General features: G+C 38.9%; 1 protein-coding gene across 15 annotated transcripts in view; it reads left to right on the plus strand.

Annotated features, from left to right (window-relative positions):
- The window catches only part of LOC129770721 (unconventional myosin-XVIIIa), a 180,754-nt gene that overhangs the window by 85,961 nt on the left and 68,310 nt on the right, over positions 1 to 26,483 (plus strand). The window contains exons 1-2 of one of the 15 annotated variants that reach the window (XM_055773727.1): positions 17,091 to 19,570; positions 19,635 to 20,286. The exons of 13 other annotated variants lie outside the window; for them this stretch is intronic. In XM_055773727.1, coding sequence (XP_055629702.1) covers positions 17,331 to 19,570; positions 19,635 to 20,286 — 2,892 coding nt within the window. In that variant the 5' untranslated portion in view covers positions 17,091 to 17,330. Of the gene's footprint in view, positions 1 to 17,090; positions 19,571 to 19,634; positions 20,287 to 26,483 lie in introns of those variants that run through there. One more of the 15 variants, XM_055773728.1, reaches the window with a different exon arrangement.

Raw genomic sequence — 26,483 nt, forward strand, 5'->3', positions numbered from 1 at the left:
CATCAAGAGACCATGGGTCACTCCGGAATCCTTCAATCCGCGTCCTCTCCGCCTCTGTCCGCCGGAAATCTCGACGGCGTTCTCACCGTGCCACTTGTTTCGCCCGGAGCCACCGCGGCGCGCTCGATCCAGTGTGGATAATCCGCTGCTCCGTTGCCCGGGGCCACCCGCGGCTCCACGATCCCGTGGGGACTCTTCCTTTTATTTGCGCTCACCTCCGAGTGAAACTCAGCGGCGTATCGGTGCCGCGAACCCGAAGCGGTTGTGCGGGAACTATCACTCGGATCTTCGATGAACTTGATCACTCACTAACGGCACAAAATGGCGTGCTTTGCCACTCGCCCCAAGCCACCCACACGAACTTTGCGGTACCCTAGAACCGCGATTCCGGTGTAATTGGGCGGTGAACCACCTTCCCGCGAATACCGACAAATCGGTCACTCAACGTTGCCTCTTGGCCCAGCGTTAAACTAAATCTGCCAAACGTGGCATACGTAGCACAAAATGGCGTGTTTCGCACTCACGCAAGCCATCAAACTTCTCCTTGGTGACACACTTACGCCGCTAATCCGGCGCGTCCTTTTATTTTTTTTTCCTTCGTGATTCACTCGCGCTGGCCTTTCTTTAAAGCCTTGTATTTCGCGACGACCGACGAACTTGTCGCGTTATACCACCCCTCACGTGGCAGAAGACTCGACCCGAAGTATAATCAAAACTTGGAGATGCGTCCGTTCGCTTAAAGCGTCCGTAGCCCAAAAAAACAAAAGGACCAATAACGCCTTTTTTCTTCCTCCACGGAAGTGATGCTTGACAGCCGCTTTGTTGTGCGACTGTCCTATGCGCACGGTTGGTGATGACATTTACCGTCATATAAGTGTTATATAGTACGGGGGGTGCTGTGTTGTGTGCCATTTATTTATTTATTTATTTTTTTAATTATTTTGGTTTTATGCTGACAAAAACGCCACGAATGTTACAATTGTCAATGTGTGTTTTTGAATGAAAGAATGAAAATTGGTTTATTTTTAAATATTCCAACAGTTGGACGTATCCGGCTCAAAAATTGGATGGTAAAAAACGTAAAAAAATAAAAAAATCAAAAAAAAATTAAATTATGTCACTACTACGAACGAACATATGCAAGAGAGAAGCGGAGAAGTAAGGATGTTAAGGATTAAGGATTTTCTATTGAAATAATGAGTAAGTGAGAGTGAGAGTAAGTACTGCGAATTCAAATATCAAGGAACATCAATCATTAATTTTTGTTCAAGATTCAAAATCTTAGAACTGCCTTCAGGGGTGATAATTTGAGAAGGGGGTGCTGAGACGAACCAGACCAGGAGGCTGAAAGTCTAAAAAATTAAGAATAAAAAAACGAGAGAGGGTACACGAAACTGAATTAAACCTTACACGCGAAGCTCACGACACTTTTTATGACAGTTCCAACGAAGTGGTAAATGAAAATGATAGTCAGCGTCGCCTTCAGGAGAAAAATCCCAACGAAATCGACTATTATGCGAAAAAATATCGAATAGATCGCAATCACGTTCCTTACGTTTAGTGGTTATTAAACTCTAAGCAGTACCCCTAATTGGCATGATTTGCTAGAGTTTATCTTTCAGCTCCTTGCAGTAGTGTTTACATTGAAAGACTGTTCTCTGAAGCTTGGCCTGGTGCACGAAGCGAAGCGTAATCGGTTGGTTAAAAAATCCATAATAAAAGTAATAGTGTTAAACAAATGATAAAAAATATAAGAAAATAAAGAGCTCATATTATTTTAATTTAAAAAATATATACCGGATAGTTACCGGATATCCGTTTCATCACTACAAATTACACAGTAGCCATTTAGGCGTAAAAGCGGAAGCTATAGCGCTCAGCGGAAGTTATAGCGCTCATCTCGCTTTTCCCCGTAATGCTAGGATTTTTGAATTTTTGGTCTTTTTCTAGCTGTATTATTATAGTGATTTTCAGCCTTTGGCTGGTTCATTACTTAGACCAACGGATTAATTCCGCTGGAAGAATGTTGAGAGTGAGAATTAAACTCGCGACCTTTAGCGTGAGAGGTACGGATGTTAACCACTGCGCCAGATAGCCTCCGAATTTTTGGTCTGCACCTGTTGAATGAAGACAATAATGTTTAGTTTACTTGCTGCTCCTATGGAAAAAGATAGTTAATGGGATCTGTTACTGATGTTTCATCGACGTTGAATTGCATGTCTCGTAGTAAATCGAAAATCGTAGAATTTCCCGACAGCAACGCGATTGAATCCCTGCGCCCTGGCGGCGGAGGTTGCTTCTGGTGTCCGAAGTGGGAGTTGTGAGTGACACTTTCAAAAACCAGCCAGCCAATCTAATTCTGCGAATTGCTTTTGGCTATTGAAAGAGTAACAAATAACATTTCCAGCTTCCGGATTTCTTGCGTCGTAACACCATCGTACCGTTGTTCCATAGAGAGAATGTAATCTACAAGCTCGTTCTCTTGCTTCCTCGTAAAACATTACTAAATCCGATACGAGCAGCTGGAGCTGCAAATGGTCTGCACAACGTAACTAACGTTTAAGTGTTTCTCGTGGGACACAATGCACTAAGGCTGCATGTCACACTGACGTACCACTCTGCACTGCTTCGGTGGCCGCGTTCAAGCTGGTCATCATGATTTCACATCTAACTATTTCCAACTATGTTTACAAATTTTGACAGCTGTATTAAAAAGGTTATGTTGATAAAATGCCTGGTCATACTGCCCCGTGCAGGTATGCCCATCCCGCCCCGTACATCTACGCTCAACAAAAATGAACCGATCTTTTACATGAAACGGCAAAGCAGCGCAATAAATCAGTGAAAATGTTCAGAAATAATGCCAGTACGAATTATAAATAAAGTACGATACGATATAAAGTACGATATAAAGAACAGAGTAATAAATTTCAGTATGAAGCGTAAAGAGCTTATTTTGTTGACTGCCTTTTTATGTTTTTCGTGATAATCAGTCAGTGTGATATTTATTTCAATATATTTAAAAAAATGGATTTAAATACGGTTTTACGGAGATATTTCATAAGAGTATTTCTAACACAATAACACAATGGTTCAATAACAAGCCCAAACGAAGGGTGGCATTTCGCCCTGCCTGGTCATATTGCCCCTATCTACCCTACTTGTTTTTCATTATACTCACAAACAAAACGACTTGTGGCGACCGGCGTGATGTAAAAAAACTGTCGTGGATTAGATAGCCTCACTGCAGCATCAATACTTTTCGAAATTATAGTCAGCTAAAAAATTCTGAAAGCAACGAAGACCCATACTTCTTCCGATCAATATGGATTCATCCCTGGCAGGTCCGTTATTACCAACTTGCTGGATTCAACGACCACCTGTTTGGTGGCAATGGAAAGAAAAGCCTAGGTTAATGTTATTTATACGGACCCAAAAGTTGCCTACGACTTATTAGATCACAAAATTTCAAAACAAAATAGGGAGCCTCCAGCAGACTGGTATCATGACTTAATTGGCAGAACGCTGTACGTTAAGTATGGAAAACGCATTTCATCACCATTCACCAACACGACCGGTGTCCCACAAGGAAGCAACCTGGGACCGCTACTGCTCGTCATATTCTTCAATGATGCTGCGACTTCACTTGGTTATAGATGTAAACTTGTATATGCCGACGACCTAAAGATCTATGTTGTGGTGGGCTGCGTCCAAGATTGTCTTCATCTACAAAATTTGCTGAATACGTTTGTTCACTGGTGTCGTTAGAATAAACTTGTCATCAGCATCGCGAAAGGCCATGTTATGACCATCCATCGTTCTTTGGACCCGATCATTTTCAATTACCAGATTGATAATGCGATTCTTAACAGAATGAATCAGGTGACGGATCTTGAACTCAAAGCTTTCTTTCAACTCACATTATGCATCGATGATCTCGAAGGCGAACTTGATTTCATCTGTAAAATTGCCAATGATTTCACGGATCCACACTGCATGAAGGTGTCATATTGCTCTATCGTACCACCAATTCCAAAAAATGATCAATCGTATGGGACCAAACGGTGTAACGTGGAATCTAAGGATCGAGAGAGTCAAAAAAGGTTCATACGTATGGCCTTGTGAAATCTACCATGGCGCGATCCTTCGAACCTTCCAATGTATCCAGATAGATGCCAATTGCGTGGTCTTGAAACGCTCGAACGGAGGTGCAAAATACAACAGGCAGTTTTTGTTTGAAAACTGCTAGTCAATGAAGTTGATTGCCCTCATCTTCTGTCGCTGCTGAGCTTCCGTGCGTTAAATAGGATGCTGAGAAAACGATCCCTGATTTTACATCACACTCGGTATGGATACAACCAACCCATTAGTACAATAGTTTGTATGTTTACACATTTTCGTAATTATTGATTGTATTTGCTTTTTTTATAATTTACATGATCTCAGGACCAAGGGTGCTATATTTTTCATATTTTTTCTTGAAAGCTGAGTTTTTTTTAACATTGCATATCTAAAAAATCAGAAAAGGTCTTATTTTGAGTTATGATTTTTCAAAGTTAACCGATGGTCTAAAAAATCATTTTCCCCCTTTTTTTACAAAAATGACTTTTTTTCAAAAATTCCAATGAGCTGCGGGTCCAATCAATGAGGTACATAGCGAGGTGAAGCAGTAGGCGAAGTATTGACAGGCAAAATATGGTGTCGTAATTATTTGCGTTTTCTATGAAGTGTGAATGGAAGAAACAAAACAATGTTCAAAATATTCACTGTTTGATGATGATTTGAGCCAAATTTCTCATGAAATCTTGCAACTGTTTGTCTTTGAACAGATGACAATCGTATTGTGACTTACTTTTTTATTTATGTGGGGAGGAGACCCAGAGAGCAGTCGTAGTTTTAGTCCTCGAAAGCAGCAACATTTTCAGTGAAATGCTGCTCAATTGAAGACTATTTTCTCGCATCGCACACAGACACTAAAATATCAACAAAAATATCAACTTGGAATCGTAAAAATAAAATACTCACTAAAACTCACCAAAATATCTTTCTTATTCTTTTTTTTCGACGTGATTTCACAAATATTCACTGCACTCTATCACATTATACTCCTAATCCGCTGGAACTTCAATAAAATATATGTTTTTTATTGATAAAACACTTTCATTTTTTTTCAAAAAGTGTGCCTTCTGAAGCGCCCACCTTAGCTAGCGAGTCCGCTCTCTCATTCCCCGGAATCGAGCAATGAGAGGGAACCCATGCTAAGGTAATCTTGAATAATTTTTCAACCAAAACACTCAATAGATGTCTTATTCTTGTTAGGAAATAAGATGAGCGTTTATCAACTTTCATTGAGCGGATTGCCTCTATTGAGCTGAGACTGTCTGAAAAAATAAAATAATGGCTTACTGAAAATAGCATTTTCACATGGATGTGATAGGCAATTAAATATAAACACAAATATTGACGTCACAATGAGAAAAATAGTTATGGCAGCGCATGCTATCTCGCTCGTAACTCAACTCATCTTCATTACCTTCATTTCCAGAACATTGGAGTTCAATATTCTACGATAAGGAACAAAACTACTAATTCTCTCGAAAATCTGTGAACCTCTATACCGGTATGACATGGTTGTAGGAAAAGGGTGGTAAAGACGGACACCCTAAGTAAAAGTTGATTTTTCTCATGAATTTCACAAAAAATATATAGCTATCTCACCACAAATTGATAGCCTAGGTCTCTTTTTATAATAAAATTGGTCTTTGAGGCAGACATTTTGCTAAATGAATGTGTCCAGCGTGTTTGAAAAAAATAATATTGAGTTGGGGAAGACGGACACTTGGTGGGAAAGATGGACACCTGGGGTAAGAAAGATGGACACTACGTGAAAATTCAAGTTTATGTATTCGATAAGTTTTGGAGTTCTTCAAATATGCCTTAAAAATGATCTAACAAATAGGCTAGACTAAAATCACCTAGAAGGGCTTGTAATTTTTTTCATTTTTTCATGTGTTTTTATTTACAGTTTTAACAGAAAGCCAGCTAGGTACACAGAGTAAATTTCAAAGGTATTGGTGCACTGTATTGCAAGTTTATACATCATTCAAATTTGACTTAAAAATGCAATTATACAAGGGTGTTCGTCTTTCCCGACTTTCGAATAAACGAAGCTTTCTGGGATTTTAAAACAGGAAGTTACAGCGCCGCACCCTGTACATCCCGTGCAATTAAAAACATACTTGTTATTTTTATAGTTGGACCTGCTTCATACTTTTGCGCACGCATCTACGCTATTTCCAATGCTCTCTCTATTCTTCGACTCTCTCGAGTTTCCATAAAGCTTTTCACTACAGTAGCTTTCGGGCTCCGCTTGTCGGAATTCAGATCAACTCGCTTGAATGAACGATGGACGATTCCTGTTTTATTTGTATTGTGTGTGGCTGAACAATCTACAGCTTTTAGTTCTCCTTTCACATACTCTTTCTTAGTTCGTAAACCGTAAAAAACCAGCAACAACAAAAAAAAAACACAAAAAGAAATGCTGAAAGTTAAACCACCGGAGAAGTTGTATAGGCACTTGCGCCTCTCTGCGTTGATTCAAGTCGCTGACTGATATGTTTTCAGTTTAAATTCGTCTGTTTAACGGGTAACTTGCTTTATTCTCAAGCGTTCCGGTCGTAGAGACGAAGTATTTCTGTATGTTTCCAAACAAAAACATTCGGTTGACCATTGCTGTCCGCGTCGCGAGATGAGAAGTTGTGAATTGAAGTTGTTGATGCGTGTTGAAGCGAGCAGAAAAAAAATGCATGTATACAAGAGACTGCAACAGCAATCGTATATTATACTCAATATTATCATCAATAGTGTCATTGATTTCTTAATACTCATAAGGTTGCTATTGTTATTGTTAGTGCCGCAAGCCGTTGTGTGGTATAAGTCATGTTTCGAAAGCGCTAACGGCATTGAATGATTATATCTTTGGAGCTTGAACGCCATTTATAGGAGAAGAGTTTCGTTTCACGGACATGAACGCGAGTCCTCACGAGTTGAAATCTTATATCTCGAATTCTAAAGATTTTGATTGCCTTAATTAATGCGCTACGCGTGCTTATTATTCATCTTCATCTACAAACCGACATAGCCGTTTTTCAAACTGAATGGAAACTTGTGTAAACGTTATCAAAATCGTTTATTACCACAATACAGTCGTGTAATTTAATAGACAAATAATTTTCAGTCTATTTATCGTATGTTAGGAATTTTAACAACGCAAATTTATCTATGTGAATCAGTTTTTTGAGAACGGTTCAAATATGTCAAGGATAGTTGCTGTATTCTGTGTCGGTAACGAAGCATCCAACTTGTAAATAATTATGGCATTCCATGTCTCGAAAATGTTATACAGAGTTTATGTCTGTTTCAGTGATGTAGTATCAACATTATTTCGTCTTTGATGGCACTAACGTTCTGAGAGAAACGTTCAGTTCAATACGTGTATGTTTCTCAGTCTGCATGTCGGGAGAATTTTTCGTCGATGGTAAAAGAAAATTGGCATGAAGGGGCATATAAAACCGGAAGATTCGTTCTACTGTGGGTACCACTCCAACAAAATAACATGATTCAATTATAAACCAACAAATGGCCCGCGATAGTTGCATGATAAGTTCATGGCGTAAGACATGCATAAAATCTCTCAGGAACTTTCTTTCGAGTCTCCTGATTATTGGGTATCGGGGAAGTATTATACAGGTACTTGAACCGCGAAAATAAAACAAGAGTTTTCAACATTGACAATCAAGTTGCGAAACTACGAATACAATCAACCATCACGGATGTTATAAAATTTCGAACGGATGTCTATAAAAAATGGTTCTCAATCATGACACATAACAGCTCCAACTTGAGAAAGGTACTTTTCATGCAAAGTAAAAATTGCTTTCATTTATTTTGTTTGATAACTTAACTTCACTATAATTTATTTATTTTTAGTGAGGAAAGGTTTCAGCTACTTTTGTTGAAGTTGCTTATTAAGTGCTTATTGAAGTCGGCATAATCGTCAAGACATTTATCATTTGTGTGTGAAGTTTATACACTATTTCTCATGTTCCGAATGATACGCTTTCTAAGCACTGTTCATTATGCTTTGTACATCGTGATAATCATAGTGTTAAGTGATCATAACGTAATCAGAAATGTGGTAACATCATTACCGCTAATCCACCACACCAATGCTGAGCACAAATCGATACAGGAGTCGCATGATTTCATATGGGCAGCTTACGATAAGGGTTGAATACGTAAAAATCCGAACACGGAAATCTTGTTAGGGTTTCAAAACTGAAGGTGGGTTGTATCTGTGATACAACCGCAATGTTGACGTAGGAATACCGTTGGTTTAGTAATTTCATTTTCATTCGTGTACATTTTTTATCTTAAGATAACTTTTGTTGTATATTACACTGTTACCATTTTGAGGCGTAAGAGTATCGCTATCTATCGATAAACATTTATTTTTATCTATAACACAGTAGCCGTTCAGAATTCCTATTCTATCGATGCACAACACATGTCGCCTTTTTCCAGCGTAAGAATGTTGCTATTGTTCGAATGTTCACAGCGGGACTGTTGATATGAGGATTCCTTTGTTGCGTTATTAATAGTGCCAATTACCGATGCAGCAGACCGAAAATGTGAGCGGTAAGGGACTGGGATTACCGACACATGGTAATTGTTGCGTGGACATAGTAGCTAGAATAATACACTAAGATGGTCAATTGAGGGGCCCTGAGTTATGAGCCCATGATCGTTCGATTAGTAGCGGACACGCGACCAATTAGGGTACGAAGACCGCCTTCGGCGCTATGTGTTTTCATATTTTTTCATTGAAGCTGAGTTTTTTTTTTCAAAAATCATTGAGTTTTTTTTTGTTTTGAGTGATAACTTTTCAAAGTTTACCGATGGTCAGAAAAATCATTTTATTCGCCTTTTCTCCAAAAATGAATTAAAAAACCATAGCTTTTGAACTGCTGGAGCGATTTAGATGATTTATTAAATTGAAGGCAATTATTTCTAATTTTTTTGAATTTAAAATTCCTATTCAAACAAGATTTTTGGGTCAACAGGTAACATGTATATAACTCATAGACATTTTATCTTTCGAATGTACTTTTTTTTCAGTTGGCAATTTCTTTTTTTCAGTTGGCAAAGAGGTATTATCGCTCAAAATCGTAGACGTTGTCCTACGATGTGTTCTATTTTTCGTAGTTAAATGTACAGGTGTACTACATGGGCTGAAAACTCCCGGTATTTTTGACTGAAAACAATCGCGTTTTTTAGGCAAAGCTGTATTTATTTCTCAATATAGTTTCCTTCGAGGGCAATACACTTGGTATAGCGAGTTTCAAACATTTCGATTTCCTTTCTGTAGTACGAAACGTCCAAGTCTTCGAAATATGCCTCAGTTGCTTCGATGATTTCCTCATTCCATTCCATTCCCTGGAGCCACCGCTTGTGGTTTGGTTCCCGAGCGAGGTGCATATGCGGTGCTTGTACGGCCCATTTTAAATTCACTAAACCATCGATAAACTGTTGTTCTCGAAGGAGCAGAAATAGAAAAACATTTCGTGAACCACTGCATTAATTGTTCAGAAGATTTTCCCATCAAAAAACAATGTTTGATGAAAATACGATATTCCTCTTTTTCCATTTTCTAATGCTCAGATAGCGACACTTAAACAACTGTAGTTTGTGAACAAATAAACGAAATGTCATGGAACTTCACAGTGTCTTAGAATATCAACAAATATTCACGAGTAACGAATATGATTTTATTTCAGTGTATGACTTTTTTCAGCTTGTAACACACTGCCCTCATTATATTGATGACAATAACAAACGAGTTCATTTTGTTCATATGAACTTATGCTTGAACAAATTTGCTATAATGAATGAATGCGGCATTGAGTGGGGCTCATAACTTCGCTGTTATTTATACTTTGAATAACAAAAGCAACAAATTGATATTCATCACATTCGAAACGATATTCGTTCTGGCATTGATTTTGAGTCAAAATTCAAAAATATAAAAAATAGTCTGACTGGACCATTTAGAGAACAAAAACGCCCGAGTTCGATGAAACGAAATTTGCTAGAAATCGCGAAGGATTTTGTTTGGCGAGACGGTAGCAACGGCATCGCGAACGATCCCCAAACAAATACAATAACAATTGCTTCTAGACTCGATGGTCAAATGGATTACATATCATAATCTTGTTGTCTGCGTTGATTGGGAAGGACCTAAGCAGCAGTACAATCCGAACTAAATAAAAACCAACCGCACACAGCTGCCTCAGGTTAGAAGTAAACAACAGCTGATATTCATTTGGCTAAAATGAAATTCAATTCTGGCTTAGCGAAGACAGTACGTAATCCTAATCGGCCAGACAGTACGTTGCATCATCCTTTACCACGCGATTATATTTAGTTAACCATTTCTCATACAGTTTCCTTGAACGTGTTCGCCTCCAAATTCAGATTTGTATTCCGATCCGACACAATCTGGACCCAAAAACTTCATAAGTGGCCCATAGACGTTCAATATTATTGATAAATAATATTGTATATTTTGGTTTGTGCAATATAATTGATCGTGCTCCTATAGCGTCATAATATTAAACGTCTATGGGCCGCTTTAGTCTAGCCCTCTTCTTCATGAGTTATGAGCAATTTTCAGAATGCTTAAAGCTGAAACTGATCTGAGATAACAATAATTTATCAACTCTGAAATTTTTTGTATATTTCGTTGGCTTCCGAACCAAAGTGCGTCTAAGAACATGTGCTCCATTTCGATAGTGTTTAACACGGTGAAGTAATGGGGAATGTTGATCCATGATGGGATCGATTATTATTGCTTTGCAAACGCGCATAAGATCATCTCTTGAAACATGAAAGCCTTTTCCTTACACTGTCATTAGATTTCCATTCATTCATTACATTTTGTACTTTCCTTGTGAATAGCATACGTACAAAATTGACCGCTTCGGAAGCAGGGATTAGATTGAAAAAACAAGAGCCGGAAGACGAAAATTGAAATGAAATTAAGATAATTACTATCTTAATGGCCTTGCGCACTCTTCGCCTTACTTATGCACAACAAAATGGATTACCTAGCAAAGGACTACATACTCATTCCAAAGTGAGAATGAGAGTCGAAAATTTTTGTTTAATGGGTCCAGTTCTGTGTAGCATGATCATTATGTGTTTTACGTTGATCCTGAGAATGTGTTAATATGAGTTCAATTATCAGCTATGTCAAAATATTATGTTAGACATTTCGTTTACATTTCCTTGTGAATCGAATTCATCTCAAAGATATACAAATCTCACAATTATGATGTCTGTTTCAGTATGATTGAACTTTTTTTCGCGCGCTTCATCCCGTATACTAATTGTCGGTTTGTCTCGCGCAATTGATCGTCGGCATATCCCCCTGCGCGCATTATCCATTATTTTCTGCGGCTATGTAGTGAACTGTGTGTGAACTTCGGCGAGCATTTTTTTTGCCGCTGCTCACTGTGGCAAAACCCATCAACAATTGTTTCAGTGAAAGTTTTCACATCGATTTCCAACCATAAATTTGTTGCACCGCGCAAAAATGAGAAATGAATGAACAAAACAACGGGGGTATCGTTTCACGCCAGTGTTTATATGAGAAATCAAAATACGCTCTACCAGTAGTGGTTAATATTAATAGTGGTTGGATACATGCACAAATTTAGTGCATTAAAATTCATTGAACCTCTTGAACTTGTAGGTATACCTGAAGCGATGGTTATTATCAGTATATTGTTGCGGTAAAAACGAGAGAAACCCAAACGGCCGTATGTGATTGAGATTTGGATGAGTTGATCAGTCGTTCGATTTTGACTCAGTATGACGAAGAACAATTTAGGTATAAAATTAAGATTTAACGCCGAGTTCCTTCACAATCAGCACGTGTTCTGGCTGCTATGTTCTACTTCAGCAACGTATTTGGCTGCCTGCCTTAATGCACCGTAAGAACTTTTCGCTGGTGGATCGAACGGCACTATTTTTTTTAATCCAAACTCAAACAAACGGCACTATGACCGGTCCCATATTTTCCGACGACATCCCAATCTGAGAGTCCTTAGTATGCGTTGATCGTTCTTGTTCATCTGCTGATCATATGTTCCTCTACGACGCAAGCATCATGTTGCTTCTGGATGCCTCCGATATCTGGATGTTACGATACCCTATCATTCGTGCTCCCGTGGCCTAGTGGTTAGCGGTGCACACTGTTATGGCGGTGGTTCGAGTTCGATTCCAATTCTACCCGGGGAATTTTTCGTCAAAGAACTTTTTTTCTTTCCGGCTTGCAACTGTGGTCATATTCTAGAGCTTGCAACTATAATACATTCAAGGAGTGTTATTTAGCATAACAAATCCCAACTAAAGGGTGTGTCACATCAAATTGTATCACGGAAAAAACGCTGTAGAAATTTAATTTTTAGGAATTATATCTTCAGCTTTCGCTTATAGTCAGATAAGAGTGTATAGATCACGTTGGCCATGCTTCACTGTCAATTTTTCGTAAATTTGGAAAAATGTCGAACGAAAAAGAGCGTCGTGAATTAATCCTGTGCACTCATTTCGAGAATCCGGAGTTGTCACATCGGGACATCGGTAAGATGCTGGGAATCGTCCAATCCACGGTCGGCAGAGTACTAAAACGATACTTCGAGAACCTAACCATCGACCGGAAGGTGAAGAACGGCAAAAATGGATGCTCCGTCCGTGAAAAAGATCACAAGCGCGTAGCTAAGCAGATTAGACGTGATCCGAGAAGTTCGATCCGGGATGTTGCCAATAAGCTGAATTTGTCAAGTTCATTCGTCCAGCGGACCAAGCAGCGGGAGGGCCTGCGTACATACAAGGTTCAGAAGGCTCCTAACCGCGACGAAAGGCAAAACATGGTGGGGAAGACGCGAGCCCGGAAGCTGTACACCGAAATGCTGACGAAGCCGCATTGCCTGGTAATGGACGACCAAACCTACGTCAAAGCGGACTTTCGTCAGCTGCCGGGCCTATTGTTCTTCTCCGCAGAGGACAAATTCAGCGTTCCGGAGAAGATTCGCAAACAGAAACTATCCAAGTTTGCCAAAAAGTACATGGTGTGGCAAGCGATCTGCTCTTGCGGAAAGCGGAGCGCCCCCTTCGTGATGACCGGCACGGTAAACGGGCAGGTTTACCTTAAGGAGTACCTACAGAAGCGCTTACTACCACTATTTAAGCAGTACGAGGGCCCGACCATCTTCTGGCCGGATCTCGCTTCGTGCCACTATTCAAAGGACGTGTTGGAGTGGTACGAAGCCAACGGGGTCACCTTCGTGCCAAAGGAAATGAACCCGCCCAACGCGCCGGAGCTTCGCCCAATAGAGAAATATTGGGCGATTATGAAGCAGGCCCTCCGGAAGAACCCAAAAGTTGTCTAATCGGAGGCGGACTTCAAGAGAAAATGGATTTCTGTTAAAAAAACTACAACCTGACGTTGTACAGAACCTTATGGACGGGGTAAAGAGGAAGGTGCGAGCAAACGGGCTTTTTTTTCTGTATTATAGTGACTTTCAACTCATTTGGCTAGTTCCTCACTTATACTTCCATTTTTGGAAGAATGTCGGGAGTGAGAATTGAACTCGTGACCTTTAGCGTGAGAGGCATGGATGTTACCACTACGCCAGATCGCCTCCAGCAAACGGGCTTGGGTTCGAAGTATGAATAAAAAGAAAATACCAAAAGTTGTTTAATAGTTTTTACTTTACTGTCTAAAATTTTCAAAAGGATCGGTCTACTGGGCGAATTTCTACAGCGTTTTTTCCGTGATGCAATTTGATGTGACACACCCTTTAAGTATTATTAATAATGACGCAAGTAATACCAATGTTGAGACGGTTAAAGTTCCTCTTAGAACGTTAGTGTCATTCAAGAAGATCCAAGCATACGTCTCGGTAATTGAAGTTTAATCGCGTGGACAGGGAGAACGGGGAACAGGTCTTAGATGTAAACTACACATCGACCTTTCCTTTCGAATTTTTTTTTCTGAGTAAAATTATATGAACAGTTAAGTAGGAAGTTTCAGTGACTCTTGAAAGGGCCGATTTTTGTTTCCAAAATATATATTTTTATCAAGGCTCATATGGCGTTAGCCTGACGGGGCCGGGAGTTCAATATTTTGACAGTTTTTCTTATTATCTATGTTAGTAATATGTAACCGATTACTCGCGGTCGGCTCGAGGTTAGTATTACAAGTGTTCTCGTAATTGGGATGTTGCTGTCTCCAATGCTCTGTACGTGTGCCCGACACGGGATACTTCCTATTGGGATGCAGCTGACCATTAATCAGCAACGCCCCCTAGTCTGTACCCCATATCTAGCGTGGTGCGTCTTCTCGACTCGACCCCCCCCCCCCCCAAACAAAACAAAATTGTGTGAAGTTCACTTCAGCGCTTTCTCATTCATGTCTGTAGATTATGCACGATGGAATGCAAAAAGCACACAACAAAAACCCCCCAAAGGGCCGATTGTTTGCGTAATTTTGTAGTAGCAGTTGAAGATGGTTGACTGACGATTCTTTCTTGCCCTCACAACACACAATCTGGTATTATGTCGTAATTTGTTTTGGTATGTCGATGCACTCATTACACTGAGCATTCGTCGAAAACGATGGTCTTTTTCGTAGTTGATATACGATCATCATTATTCCACATTTCTCAACTATTTTATTCTAGTTTCGACAACGCATGAAAACAACAAAGTGTGCGAGTGTGGCAAAAATACAGAAGCGCTTTCGACTAGACGGTTGAGAATCGATCGATATCACAATAGTGGGAATTCTGGTCGAGTGGCGCTCAGTTCTTCGGTGGAAATGTCTGGACGTTTGGACTTGCAAGTCCATAACGGAAACAAATCATCCAAATCCGTTTGTAGCGAAAATAACCGTTGTGGTGTCATGACCCTTTGTGGACGCGATAAAGATAATGAATCGATGCGGCCCATGCCGCCAAGATGAATTGATTCGAGTCGACCGCCGACTCGCCGTCGGAAGCGGCGGTGGCTCGCAAGCAACCCTGTGTTCCACTGATTGCCCGGTTAGTTTGAAACATAGGATACGATCTTTTAGCAAGGTCCGGCCGAGCTTTAGCGAGCGTCGAACGGCATACGTTTGACTGGTTAATTTTTGTTCTGAAATATATCATTCATTGCAATTCAGTACTATTGCACCACGATCGGAAGATATTTCCACAATTATAGGTATTTTGGTTTGGAGGTTTAGCGCGCAAAATCATAACTCGTATTCTCGAGCATGGTATCACAGACCGTCTTATACTTATGATGTTTTTCGTCGTCAGAATATTTCTAGCCTACTAGTGTCCTTACACTTTTTCTGAGCGGTTATTTCTGTTGCAGTTGTTTCTTGTGGTGATTTTTTCCGATTTTTCCTGAAAGACCTGAATATTTTCTTTACTGTACACTACAATACCTGTCGTTTACTTTGACACTTTGTCTTTGCGGTTGCGCGTGGCTGTTTTGTGCTTTTAGTTGCATGTCGAAACGTGTTGCTGTTAGAAATCATGTCATGCAAAAACTTAGAAAAACTTAGAGCATTTGATGAGAGGAGGGGAATGATTTCAGAAGTGAATAATTGAGACGCAAATATGCTTTTTTCGCACTGCAATGTATATAAACCATCGAGAAAAACCAAATGAACGATAACTTCGTCAAATATGCTTCTTTCATACACCGCACAAAAAAAATCGCATAAAAAAAACCGCACAAGAACAGAAAGTCGCACAAAAAAATCGCACAAAACAGGTTTTACTGTACATTTGAAATGTGATTTTAATACAAATAAGTTTGTTCTACTAGTCAAGCCATTTCGTTTGATACCCATCTTGATGAATTGAAAAAAATGTCCCATTTCGTGATGGCGATCATTTTGGATTTACATTTTTCATAAATAACTGTGTACTACTAGTCAAGCTCTTTCATTTGATACCCATATTGATGGGGTTTTGATAAAATATGTAGTCCGCCATTTTGTAGCGGCCGTCATCTTGGATTTTCAAAATCATAGAATACGCAGTTCAATAACCACAGCAGAGATAAAGGCGTGCTCCAAAGTTCAGATCAATCGGTCAACAGGAGGGAGGTTAAATTTCTATTGATGTGGGACAACCTTGATAAACATACGAACATATTTACATTAGGTAATGCTAAATAAAACCGTTTGAAAATGTAGTATAAAAACTATATTTTTATGTTTTTGATTTTTTGATTATTCTACATATTCCATATTTACATAAAAGTGACTACTCTATCAAATTCCGTTTGAAAATCCACTTCAAATTGAACGAGAAAAGTGTCACCCACATCTGGGTGACGGGGCCTCCCAGGAAATACACCCGTCACCCAGATCTGGATGACGGGTCGATCAAGGTGTTAAATGGATTGCATCCCCATTGCGTTTATGAAACGACTCGTTCCATAAAAGCAACGAAGATTTCTGGAGCTTGGTTGGGAAACTAACCGGATATTGCACTTACAGATTATCACATGTTTAGGTCCCTGCAAAATTCATTTAAGAGCAAGAATTTCGATTCTATGGACAGCTTAAAAAATAACTTGAACAGTGCTCGAAGAGAAAGCGAACATATTGAAAAGATGGCGAAAGATTGTGAAACAAAACTGGACATATGAAATTAAATCAATACATGTCAGCATATAATAATGATGCATTTGTTTCTCCAACAATCGTCTGGAAAAACATTCCAGACCACTCAATATGAGCTATCCTTATGTTTTACTGAAGTTTGAGTCGATTCATTGTATAGTTTTCATGGCCTTTTAAAGGGTTCAAATCCAATAAATTCAATCCGATTCGAAAATAATATCATTGTAGTCTCTGAGATTTTAAACCCCGACACATCGGCACAACAATAACAACGAGCGCTTATGATCATTAAGAGGAATATCTGAATTTAGAACGAACAGTGAATGTAAACCTATACAGCATTATAAAAACATATATTCTTTTGCTCTGATCCCAGTGGTGGAAAATTTCTACTCCTTCTATTGAAATATGAAAAGGGCTCAAGTTTAGTGATGTGATTTTCGTCTTCAGTGTTCTTGTAGTGAAATGATCTTTCGGGAGTCCTCAAGTCAAAAAAAAAACACGGTGAAACAGTTCTTACGTATCGTTCTGCTTCCGCGTGTTTAATCCTGCTTAGAAGTTGACCTCACCGCTGCTGCTGATCATGAGTTCAAATTCGCCAAGATCGACTCGTGCAGGACCCCAAAAGCTATACTCTAAGCTTATAAGCAAGATCAACAGTTTTCCTCCCAAAATCAACAAACTGCCTGAGAAGCCCATTACGCCGATTACGTTACCGTTACAAACAGATCAGAGAAAGAGAACGTCGATTACCCGCGCCACAGTGGAGAAAAGCGATGAGCTGCGAGACAAGCCACAGAAACTCCCCTCAACTGGGCTTGATTATAATTATGAAAATAGTTTTGTGTTCGGGCTATCGGGGTTTGACGATAGTGACATGAAGTGTAACAATCTAAGTGATTATAGTGAAGAAAGTGGCGGAGATTCCACTCCACAAACTGCCACTTCCGGAGCACATTTTTGCTTGGATGCGAAAATAGATGATGATCAGCGCTCTCGCTCGTTGGAAGATGAAATATTCGAAGAATTGGAAAGAGTGGCTCACGATGAAGCAAAACTTAGTGCTGCGTTAGAAAATTTCGACAAGATACTGTTTGAGTACACTGAGCGCGGTTTAAAAGGTAAATCACGCGAACCAAACACTGCCACAACAAGTGATCATATTGCCAAACAAAATAATCAATCAAGTCACGGATTTCTTTCCAAAGAGGGGAAGAACAGCTTCAACACAATACATAAAAAGGTTGGAATTGAGCCACATACAAAACCCAAAAAGATACTGCATAAATCGAAAACATGCAGCATCATTGAGTCGAAGTGTATTTTGAAGCAAAGCAGCCATAGGAATACTTTAAGTGCGCTCAATGATAGCTCACCGCATTTTTCAAACGTCTGTCTAGCACGCAGTTTGTTAAACTTGAATGATTTGGAAAAATTTGTTAAGGTTTCCTCTGGGCAGACTACCTCTACACTAATGTTTTTGACGTCCAATCGGAAAATAGTTGAAAAATCAGCACCAAAAAATAAACAATACAACACGTATAAAGTTAAAAACAGTGCCGTTGATTCCAATCGAAATAGTTCTGACGATACAGCTTTACCAAATCGTCATTCACCCGCGCGTAGGACGAACTCAGGTAGTAAAATTCCAGTCTCAACTACCAGCAGCAGAAGTAATAGTTTCATCTTGTCTACTGGAAGTATAACATCGCTGCCTTCGATTTCGACTGCTGCACTAAACGATTGCCGACTGGAGCCTAATCACCCGAATGCGGAGAAAATGCATTATAGTATATCGACCAGCTCAATCTGTACGGAACCCTTGAGCGGACAATTCAATTCCGTCAAAAGTGAAATAAATCTACGGTCTCCAAAATGGTCATATAGAAAATCCAAACAAAATGGGGATGATTTGTTGAATAGATGCTTAGAAAAGGGTCACGAAATCTTGAAAAAGGTTGAACAATTTAGTTGTACCAATCATGATCGCAAAAATCAACTGAAACTCACCGGAGAATTGAATTTACAGAGCCATGTTCTGAAATCCAGCACCAGCACAACGACCAGATTGAATGATCTGGATGAAATTCACAGTCGTCACAATATGCGAGAGAAGGTGGTGGCAATGCCGAATGAATGCAGATATAGTTCCACCATAAACATCACAAAAAAAGCAACTAGCAACAATAGAAGAGATAATATTTCCTCCTCCTCCTCTAATAAGAGCTTCGAGACAGAGAACAACAGGTTGAAGCCCAATGACGATGGTAGCATACAAGGTCAAACTAAAAATCACACACCAAAACTGGTGGTAACAACGTCCTGCCAGACGTCACCCTTCGGTGTCAACAATACGCCGAACAATAGAGCCAGGAAACACCAACAATCGAGCAATGTGATCGTGAACGTGAATGAGAAAGCAACTAATAGTAGTGCTACACAAACAAAACCTGCGAGTTTCGAAACGAAATCAGCACCAACTGTATCAGTTTCATCTCGTGAGGCTAATAGACCACCCAAAATGAGTAAAAGTTTCGTGGAACTCAATAATAATAGTGTGAAAAGTAAAAATATTGTGAAAAAATGTGTGTCAAATTTCGAAAGTCAATGCAGACCAATCGATGATAGCAAAAAGACGAAAAGAAAAAATGGAAATTCTATCAATCTAGCGTCTGCTGGAAGTGCAATGGCTGGGGGAAATAAGTTACCTAATTGGAAGAAATCATCCTCGTCTATTTCCGTATTGACACTTGCTCCCCCTTTAGTGTCACCAGCGCTGGTCAAACAAAATAAAGGAACATGTGCTCCTGATAACAATAACAGGTAGGAAAACTTACGAGCACAGTAATTTATAAAAACGTTATTTTGATCACATGTATTCTTATAGTAGGCTGAGCTATTCACCAGAAGCAATGCAGACGCAATCGATAATGGTACATCCCTCTGAGACGACGATATCATTGAACCCAACTTTGATTCTGGTGCCGGCATGTCCTTTGCCGCCTGCGGAAGAATTAGAAGAACGATGTAGTGAGAAGATTAGGAGCAGTCACGTGTATAACAATAGGGATTCAAATGAAAAAAATGGAGAGGAAGTTTATGATGGAGAAGAAAAACGTGTGATCGATCATCTCAAGTGTGTGAACAAAATTAATCCCACTGAGAAAGAAGAAACGTATCAAAGTGATTACAGTGATGATTCCGGGCATATTTCGAATGAAAACATCGATCATGAGGAAAATCTAAAATTAATTCCGGGTAAACTGACCAATAGTTTACTACAGATTTTCGAGCAAAATTACAAGAGCGAAGCTGTTCAGTGTGTTGAGATTAACGGAAGTAATTTTCGCGAGTTGTGCAATGATAGTAGCGATTACAGTAGCGACAGGGTGAACGTTAGTGGACCAAAGAAATTGTCGAATGGAAGTGGAAGTGAAGCGATTAGACAAGCGAAAGTAGTTGATGGCAGTGGTGGCGTTTCGAATGATAAACATGATGCCATTTTATGTGCAGATTTGGAATACCAATGCAACACGGAGGTAATTCGTAATTATCCGATTCGAAAATGAAAATGGATAATATGTGTTGAATGGGCTGAGAGCAAATAAAAAATATTGAATTTACGCTTCATTTATGATATATCAATAGTAATAATAACAGTATGTACGAAATTGGCAATCATGCCATTAATGAATGAGCGACTACAAAAACGATTATTATTGGAACGATTACTGCCAAATAACAATCGAAGCGAACTTTTGATTTGCGTTTTAGTTTGTGTTTCGGAGTATTGATTCGATTAAATAAAATTATCATGTCATTCAATCTCTGCAAAATCTTCCTTGTTTGGGTCTCGTTTGTCAATAGATTTTCTGATTCAGATTCAGTGACCGCTTTTTTAAGGAGAAATAACAGTTTTTGGGTTTAACATTTGCGTCCTTCTTTCAGAGGCGTCAGAGAGTCTTTTTAATCCAAATAAGTCGAGTCGAGGTTCTTTTTCGGCCCTTTTTACATATATTCATCCTAGCGGAATACTGCCGTAATCTCGCAAAGTGACGCAAGAGCCAACATTGACATTTTGCGTTTTTTGTTATAGATCGATAAAGAATACCAAATCCTTTCAAACAACTGTGAAAATTTACAGAAATATGGAAAAATGACCCCGTAAAAGCTTGAAAACGGAGTGGCGCAAGCGCCATTTCCACTGTGATGGGGCGCAAGCGCCATTTTCCCTATGTTGTGACGTAATTTGATAGTGATGCGATGTGATTTTTTTATCTGTTCTGATAGAGTACGATGAACGAGCAGGGACAGCAAATTTCACATAACAACATCTTCCGCAATGAACGTTTAGCATAATAAAAGTCACATGCCTTCTTTCTTGTAAAAAAACATTTTCCGAGAAGCTTGTCATGCTAAATATTTTAATCAAAAGTAGTCCATCCCCATATAATGTTACTTTTATAATAGCAATTTTGTTTCAAAATTACAAATCATGTACCATGCACTTTAAATTCATAAAATCAAACTCATCTTAAAGTAAAGGATATCCTAGATTGAAGTGTTTTTCTGTTCTCACATATAGCTCATAAAGATTAGAACTAAATAGTTCAAACTCATCAATTTAATTGTTGATTACAAGGATTCTCTAACATGTAGGGTCTTTTTTCTCCAGGCATCAAGGGACAAAGCTTCTTGGGAATGTTTACTTTCCTCGCCTGTTCAATTCCTCTATCGGATAAATTGAAGCTGAGTGTTGATTGAAGGGTAAATGTCGAATTTGGTGAAAAGCTGCACTCTTCTCAATGCTCCAAACGAAACGAAACGCATCTTGTAACAAAACTCAAAACATCCTCGTGTAAACTGTATCTGTTTTACTTCGGATAATTTCGGACGGCATTATATTATTTAACACGGATGGTTTCAATTGCATTTTGAATTCGAAAAAATCGGTGCTGTCCATAATTATTACAATCGGGGTCTCAGCTACGTTAACCTGTTCGACGCATGCTACAAAGTTGGGAAAATGTGTGAATTTTTCTTCCTGATGCTTCGCTCAACGGCAGCATGTTGGAGAAAATAATTGGAAACAGATTCTCACATACTTTGATGGATGAACGCCAATCGGTTGTGGAAACAGCGATTCAAATTTGCTGTTTCCACAACAAACTGGCGTTGGTGGCATAGCTTAAATAAAACTGCATTTTTTCAAAAATCAAGCCGATGGCAATGTTTTTCCATCAACAATACATATTTTGTACAGATCAGATTTTCGTAATGTACGCGTATGCTTACTATACATGCAATTTTACAAAAAGTCTCGTACTGAAAATTCTTACCTCTGGCGCTTGCGTCCCTTTGCGAGATTACGGCAGTGTAGGGAACGGCTGTATGTATAGAATGTATGGCAGAAAATTATTCATCTTGTCTCGATATCGGGTTCCGAGTGTTTTTTTATTTATTTTAGGCTCATTAGCATTTTTGCTTTAACAGAGCCGAATTTTAATCGTGTACATGTCACATGTTTATCATATCTATAATTAACACATTACACAGTTGCCATTTTTCGGCGTTAGAGTATTCCCTTCTATAACATTGCATATGGTACACATTTACACAGTAGCCATTTTTAGGCGTAAGAAGGAAGGAAGGTATTGAATTAGAGAGACTTTAAACTCTGAGAGTTCATTCGTCTCTAGGCGTAAGAGTTTTTGCTTCTGTTCTTCCATTATCCAGTTAGACTGGACAGCAGAGACAGTTGATTGATCATTGTTGAGTTATTTATAGAACAGCAGCCCGATGTGTCTTGCAGAGCAGAGCAGTTGTATGGATGAATCGATCTTATTTCGACCGTGGATCGATCTCCATCGCTGATAATTGTTGCGTGGACGTAGTTATTCTGTAACAACACAAAGATGGTCAATGAGGGCCCTGAGTTTTGAACTCACGATCGATCGCTTACTGAGCGAACGCGCAACCAATGTGGCTACGGAGACCCCCTAGTGTTCTCTCGGTTGTCTTCTCATTGCCCAGGAAAATCTTCCACGCAGCGTATCTTGGTCACCTCTTAAAGTTCTTCAAAGAAGTTCTTCGCAGCCTCGTATTGAAGGAAGATTTTCATCGTTCCCATAACATACCGAAGTGAAACCTGATTACTGGTAATACTCCTCTCTTAAAAATAATCCTTTCCATGATGAACGCAGAGGAACCACGTTATAATGGCGACCTCTTGTGACCGCGAGTATAATACTAAACTTTTTTTCCCTTCCTCTGTTTCACTGAACTTGCGCCATCTGCTCACCTGGCTCCGTGGACTTAATTATGTAATGACGGGATGCCAAATCCGGTCAAAACAGCACGGAGCGCGTTGCCTCAGGAAAGCTACCAGACTTTTTTTTTACTCGTTTGCGTAAATTTCCTGGTTGACGGACCTAGTTACAATGAAAATTTACACAGTTACAGATAGCCTGCCAAGTCAAATTTTCCATATAGATCTTCGATAGTTTCACTGCTTGAAGATATTTGCCACCTTTCCCTTTTTCGGTTGCTGTATAAGATTCATGCCTGGAAGTTGTTTTAAATCTGGCTGGCTGGCTTGCGTGAGTTTCATCGTATATCACCACGCAATCGTTAGAATCGTCGCGTACAGCTCGATCGTTTGAAATTCTCAACATCGTCAATTGAGATCCGAAAGTGCTCTTTCTCAAACGAAAAGCTATTTCTTCTCATTTGAATGATATGAATGTATTGAGTCGAATGAAAACAAATAATTTATTCTCACGACCTCGGTATTCCGCAGTGAAGCACGATTCCGGTTTATTTACTCTCATATATAAATGTAAGGCATGAACAGAAAAGCAGGCGACGGGAGAGCGTGTTCTACGCCCCTTACTCATGTGTTAACACTTTGGCGTCCGGGTACATCACAGTGGTTACGTACGAAAACTAGCGTCTGAATGCCGGCGACACCCCAGTGGTTACGTGCATATACTGGTAAACTTCGATATAACGTACATTTCACTTTCAAAATTGTACGTTGTATCGAATTGTACGTTATATCGAAGCATAATAAAGTACCCACAAACGTAGTCTATAATACATTATTGTGTTGCTGTTTTAGTAAAGTTAACGAATAACTTCAATCAGAAGACGAAGCCAGCCTTTCTCATGATGTTTCCCTTCGTAGTGTTGATTAAATCTTGATTCATTTAGAATCCGGAATCACAAAATCAGCTGTATTTCGGGATTGATTGAAGGTACACAACTTGTTTTAGTATCACAATACATATAATTCATTGTTCTATCAGGAAAAAAATATTGAATTTTTTTTCCTTTACACTTTGGAAATGTGTACGTCATATCGAAGTAAAATGTACGTTATATCGAGTGACGTTATATCGAGGGTACGTTATAACGAGGGTACGTTATATCGAAGTTTCCCTGTAGTATCTTAGTGTCCGGCGACAGCACTTTAGTATCGTTTGCATTCTGTTGGGGTTTTGTTTAGGTAACAATAACTTACACACGCTCAACAAGTTTTATATTTTTATAAATAGGGGAGGTGGGGAAATACGGACATATTAAGAAGAACTTCAGTTATATCTTTCGAAACTCATGCTTCTCCAAACTTAAATGCAGTTTCTTGCATTTCAATATACTGTTTTTCGAATCAATCGACCGAATGTTTTTCAATGTTTTTACTAAAATAAAAACAGACCGAAAAGTAGAACATTTTTTCGATGATTGATGATTGATGTAGTGGGGGGAATACGGACAGGTTTTAAATATTTACGTATGTATATCATCGAAATGTCGTGAAAGTAGGTGAACAGGGTTGAGAACTTATGAAAACTATCGGTGAGATTAGTAAAACTTAACAATTTATAATTTCTCGATAATTTCAAGTACGGGCTGTGACAAGCTAAGTAATCCGAATTAGCGCTGCCGGCGCCAAGCGAATATTTTTTTACGAATCGTTCGGACGTCAAAGTGTTAATGTCGCAATCTCACAGTGATTCCTTTAGTGTAAGAATGAAAGAAACTAAAAATTCCCTCTGGTCAAACCTGTTGCTTCTCTCAAATGAGAGAATCTGCTGCTATTGCATGTTGATAGAGACGTCTAAATTTTTCGTTCATTCGATTATTGATCAATCGTTGGGCCATTTTTCTGTATTCGATTCATTCGAATTATTGTCTTTCAGTATTCGATTAATCTCGCGAATATTTATATCCTGTAATAATAATAAAGAGACATTTGTATAAAAAAGATTATAATATCATAATTTCAAAAGTCACATTAAATATAATTCTGAAATAAACATCAAAGTGGTTTTCGAATGAAATGATATTTCAGTATATTGAAAAATTTCTAAATTTCTGTTGTGTTATTTTTACCGATATATCATAAGATAAAAATCTCAAAAGTTATCAAAGACCATAATCACCATAATCAATTTAGCTGTTCCAGGGTAAGCAACATCGGAAGCGACTCGCAGTCGCAAAGTCTGCAAGTTGGTCGTAAAATTCTAGGATCTGTGGGCCAAGATGGGTAATATTTTGGCCTTCATCCATGATTCGATCAACTTAAAATGAGGTGCTGAAAAGTGGTTTTCAATGTCATATTGATTCAGACAACGCATTCATACTTCCATCTCGGTCTTACCGAAACTTCTGGAGAAGATTTGCCAAGGGAGATAAATATTGGAAGCTGTCAGCATTCAAACTTTGAACAATTTTGAAGGTATGAAATAGTGAGATCTATGGTCGAAGAAGGACCGAAATTCACATACTTCACTACATATACGGCATCCGTCGCAAAAGGGTTAAAGATTCACGATGTCTACGCTCTCCGTTCTACTTCTACTTTTAAGATCTAAATTTATTTTATAATGTAGTGTAGTATTCTCATGCATTAGCATAACAGAACCAAAGGTTATGTGGATAGCGTGGTCGTGTGGAACAGCATTTAACCCAGTAGCCGGCTTTGTTTCAATCTCTGCTTAGCATCGTTTGGAGCTTTTTTCTGTACAATCCCAAGCTTACACTCAGTCTGAGAGAATGAGAGGTCTGTTCCATACATACAATCATTCAATTACCCTACAAAAAAGGTGCTTTTATTTGTGCATTTGATGCTTTAACACCAGAACAAGTATCTTTTCTGTTAAAGATGATTTTTTGCTCAGAAATTATTTGCCGTTTTTTTCATAACAAATGAAACATTTTTTTGTACATAGAATGAATGCATAAAGATGGTATGTACATCATTTTAAAGCTCAAATTCTTAAGTTTTGTAATATTCTTATCTTGGTGTGTGTAGATGTAGTGGACAAAAATATCGGGAAGAAATGAAAAATTGATTTCAATCTGTTGGTTCAAAGATTTTGTCCACTAACACAATTTTTTGCCAACCAATTCAATAGCAAACCTAATTAGTGTCTTTAAGTATTTTTCCTGTAATTTCCTTCAAAAGTAGGTTTTTTTTATCAATGTAATTTTTAATCTCTGGCAATTCAGGAATTTAAAATACTTCCTACTTTTGTATGTACTCAGTATTACATAAAATTCCACAGTTTTGAGAAATTTAGCATCCTGTATTTTATCTGAGGGGGGGGCCAAATCAGAAAACCTGCCACGTTTCTATGAAATAGTTTAAATGTGAATAGCTATTTTTGCCTCTAACAGATGTTGATGATGTGTGATCTCGTGGCCGAGTGGTTAGCGTCCCACGCTATCATGC

This window comes from Toxorhynchites rutilus, chromosome 2 (assembly GCF_029784135.1).
Source record: "Toxorhynchites rutilus septentrionalis strain SRP chromosome 2, ASM2978413v1, whole genome shotgun sequence".
Lineage (NCBI taxonomy): Eukaryota > Metazoa > Arthropoda > Insecta > Diptera > Culicidae > Toxorhynchites > Toxorhynchites rutilus.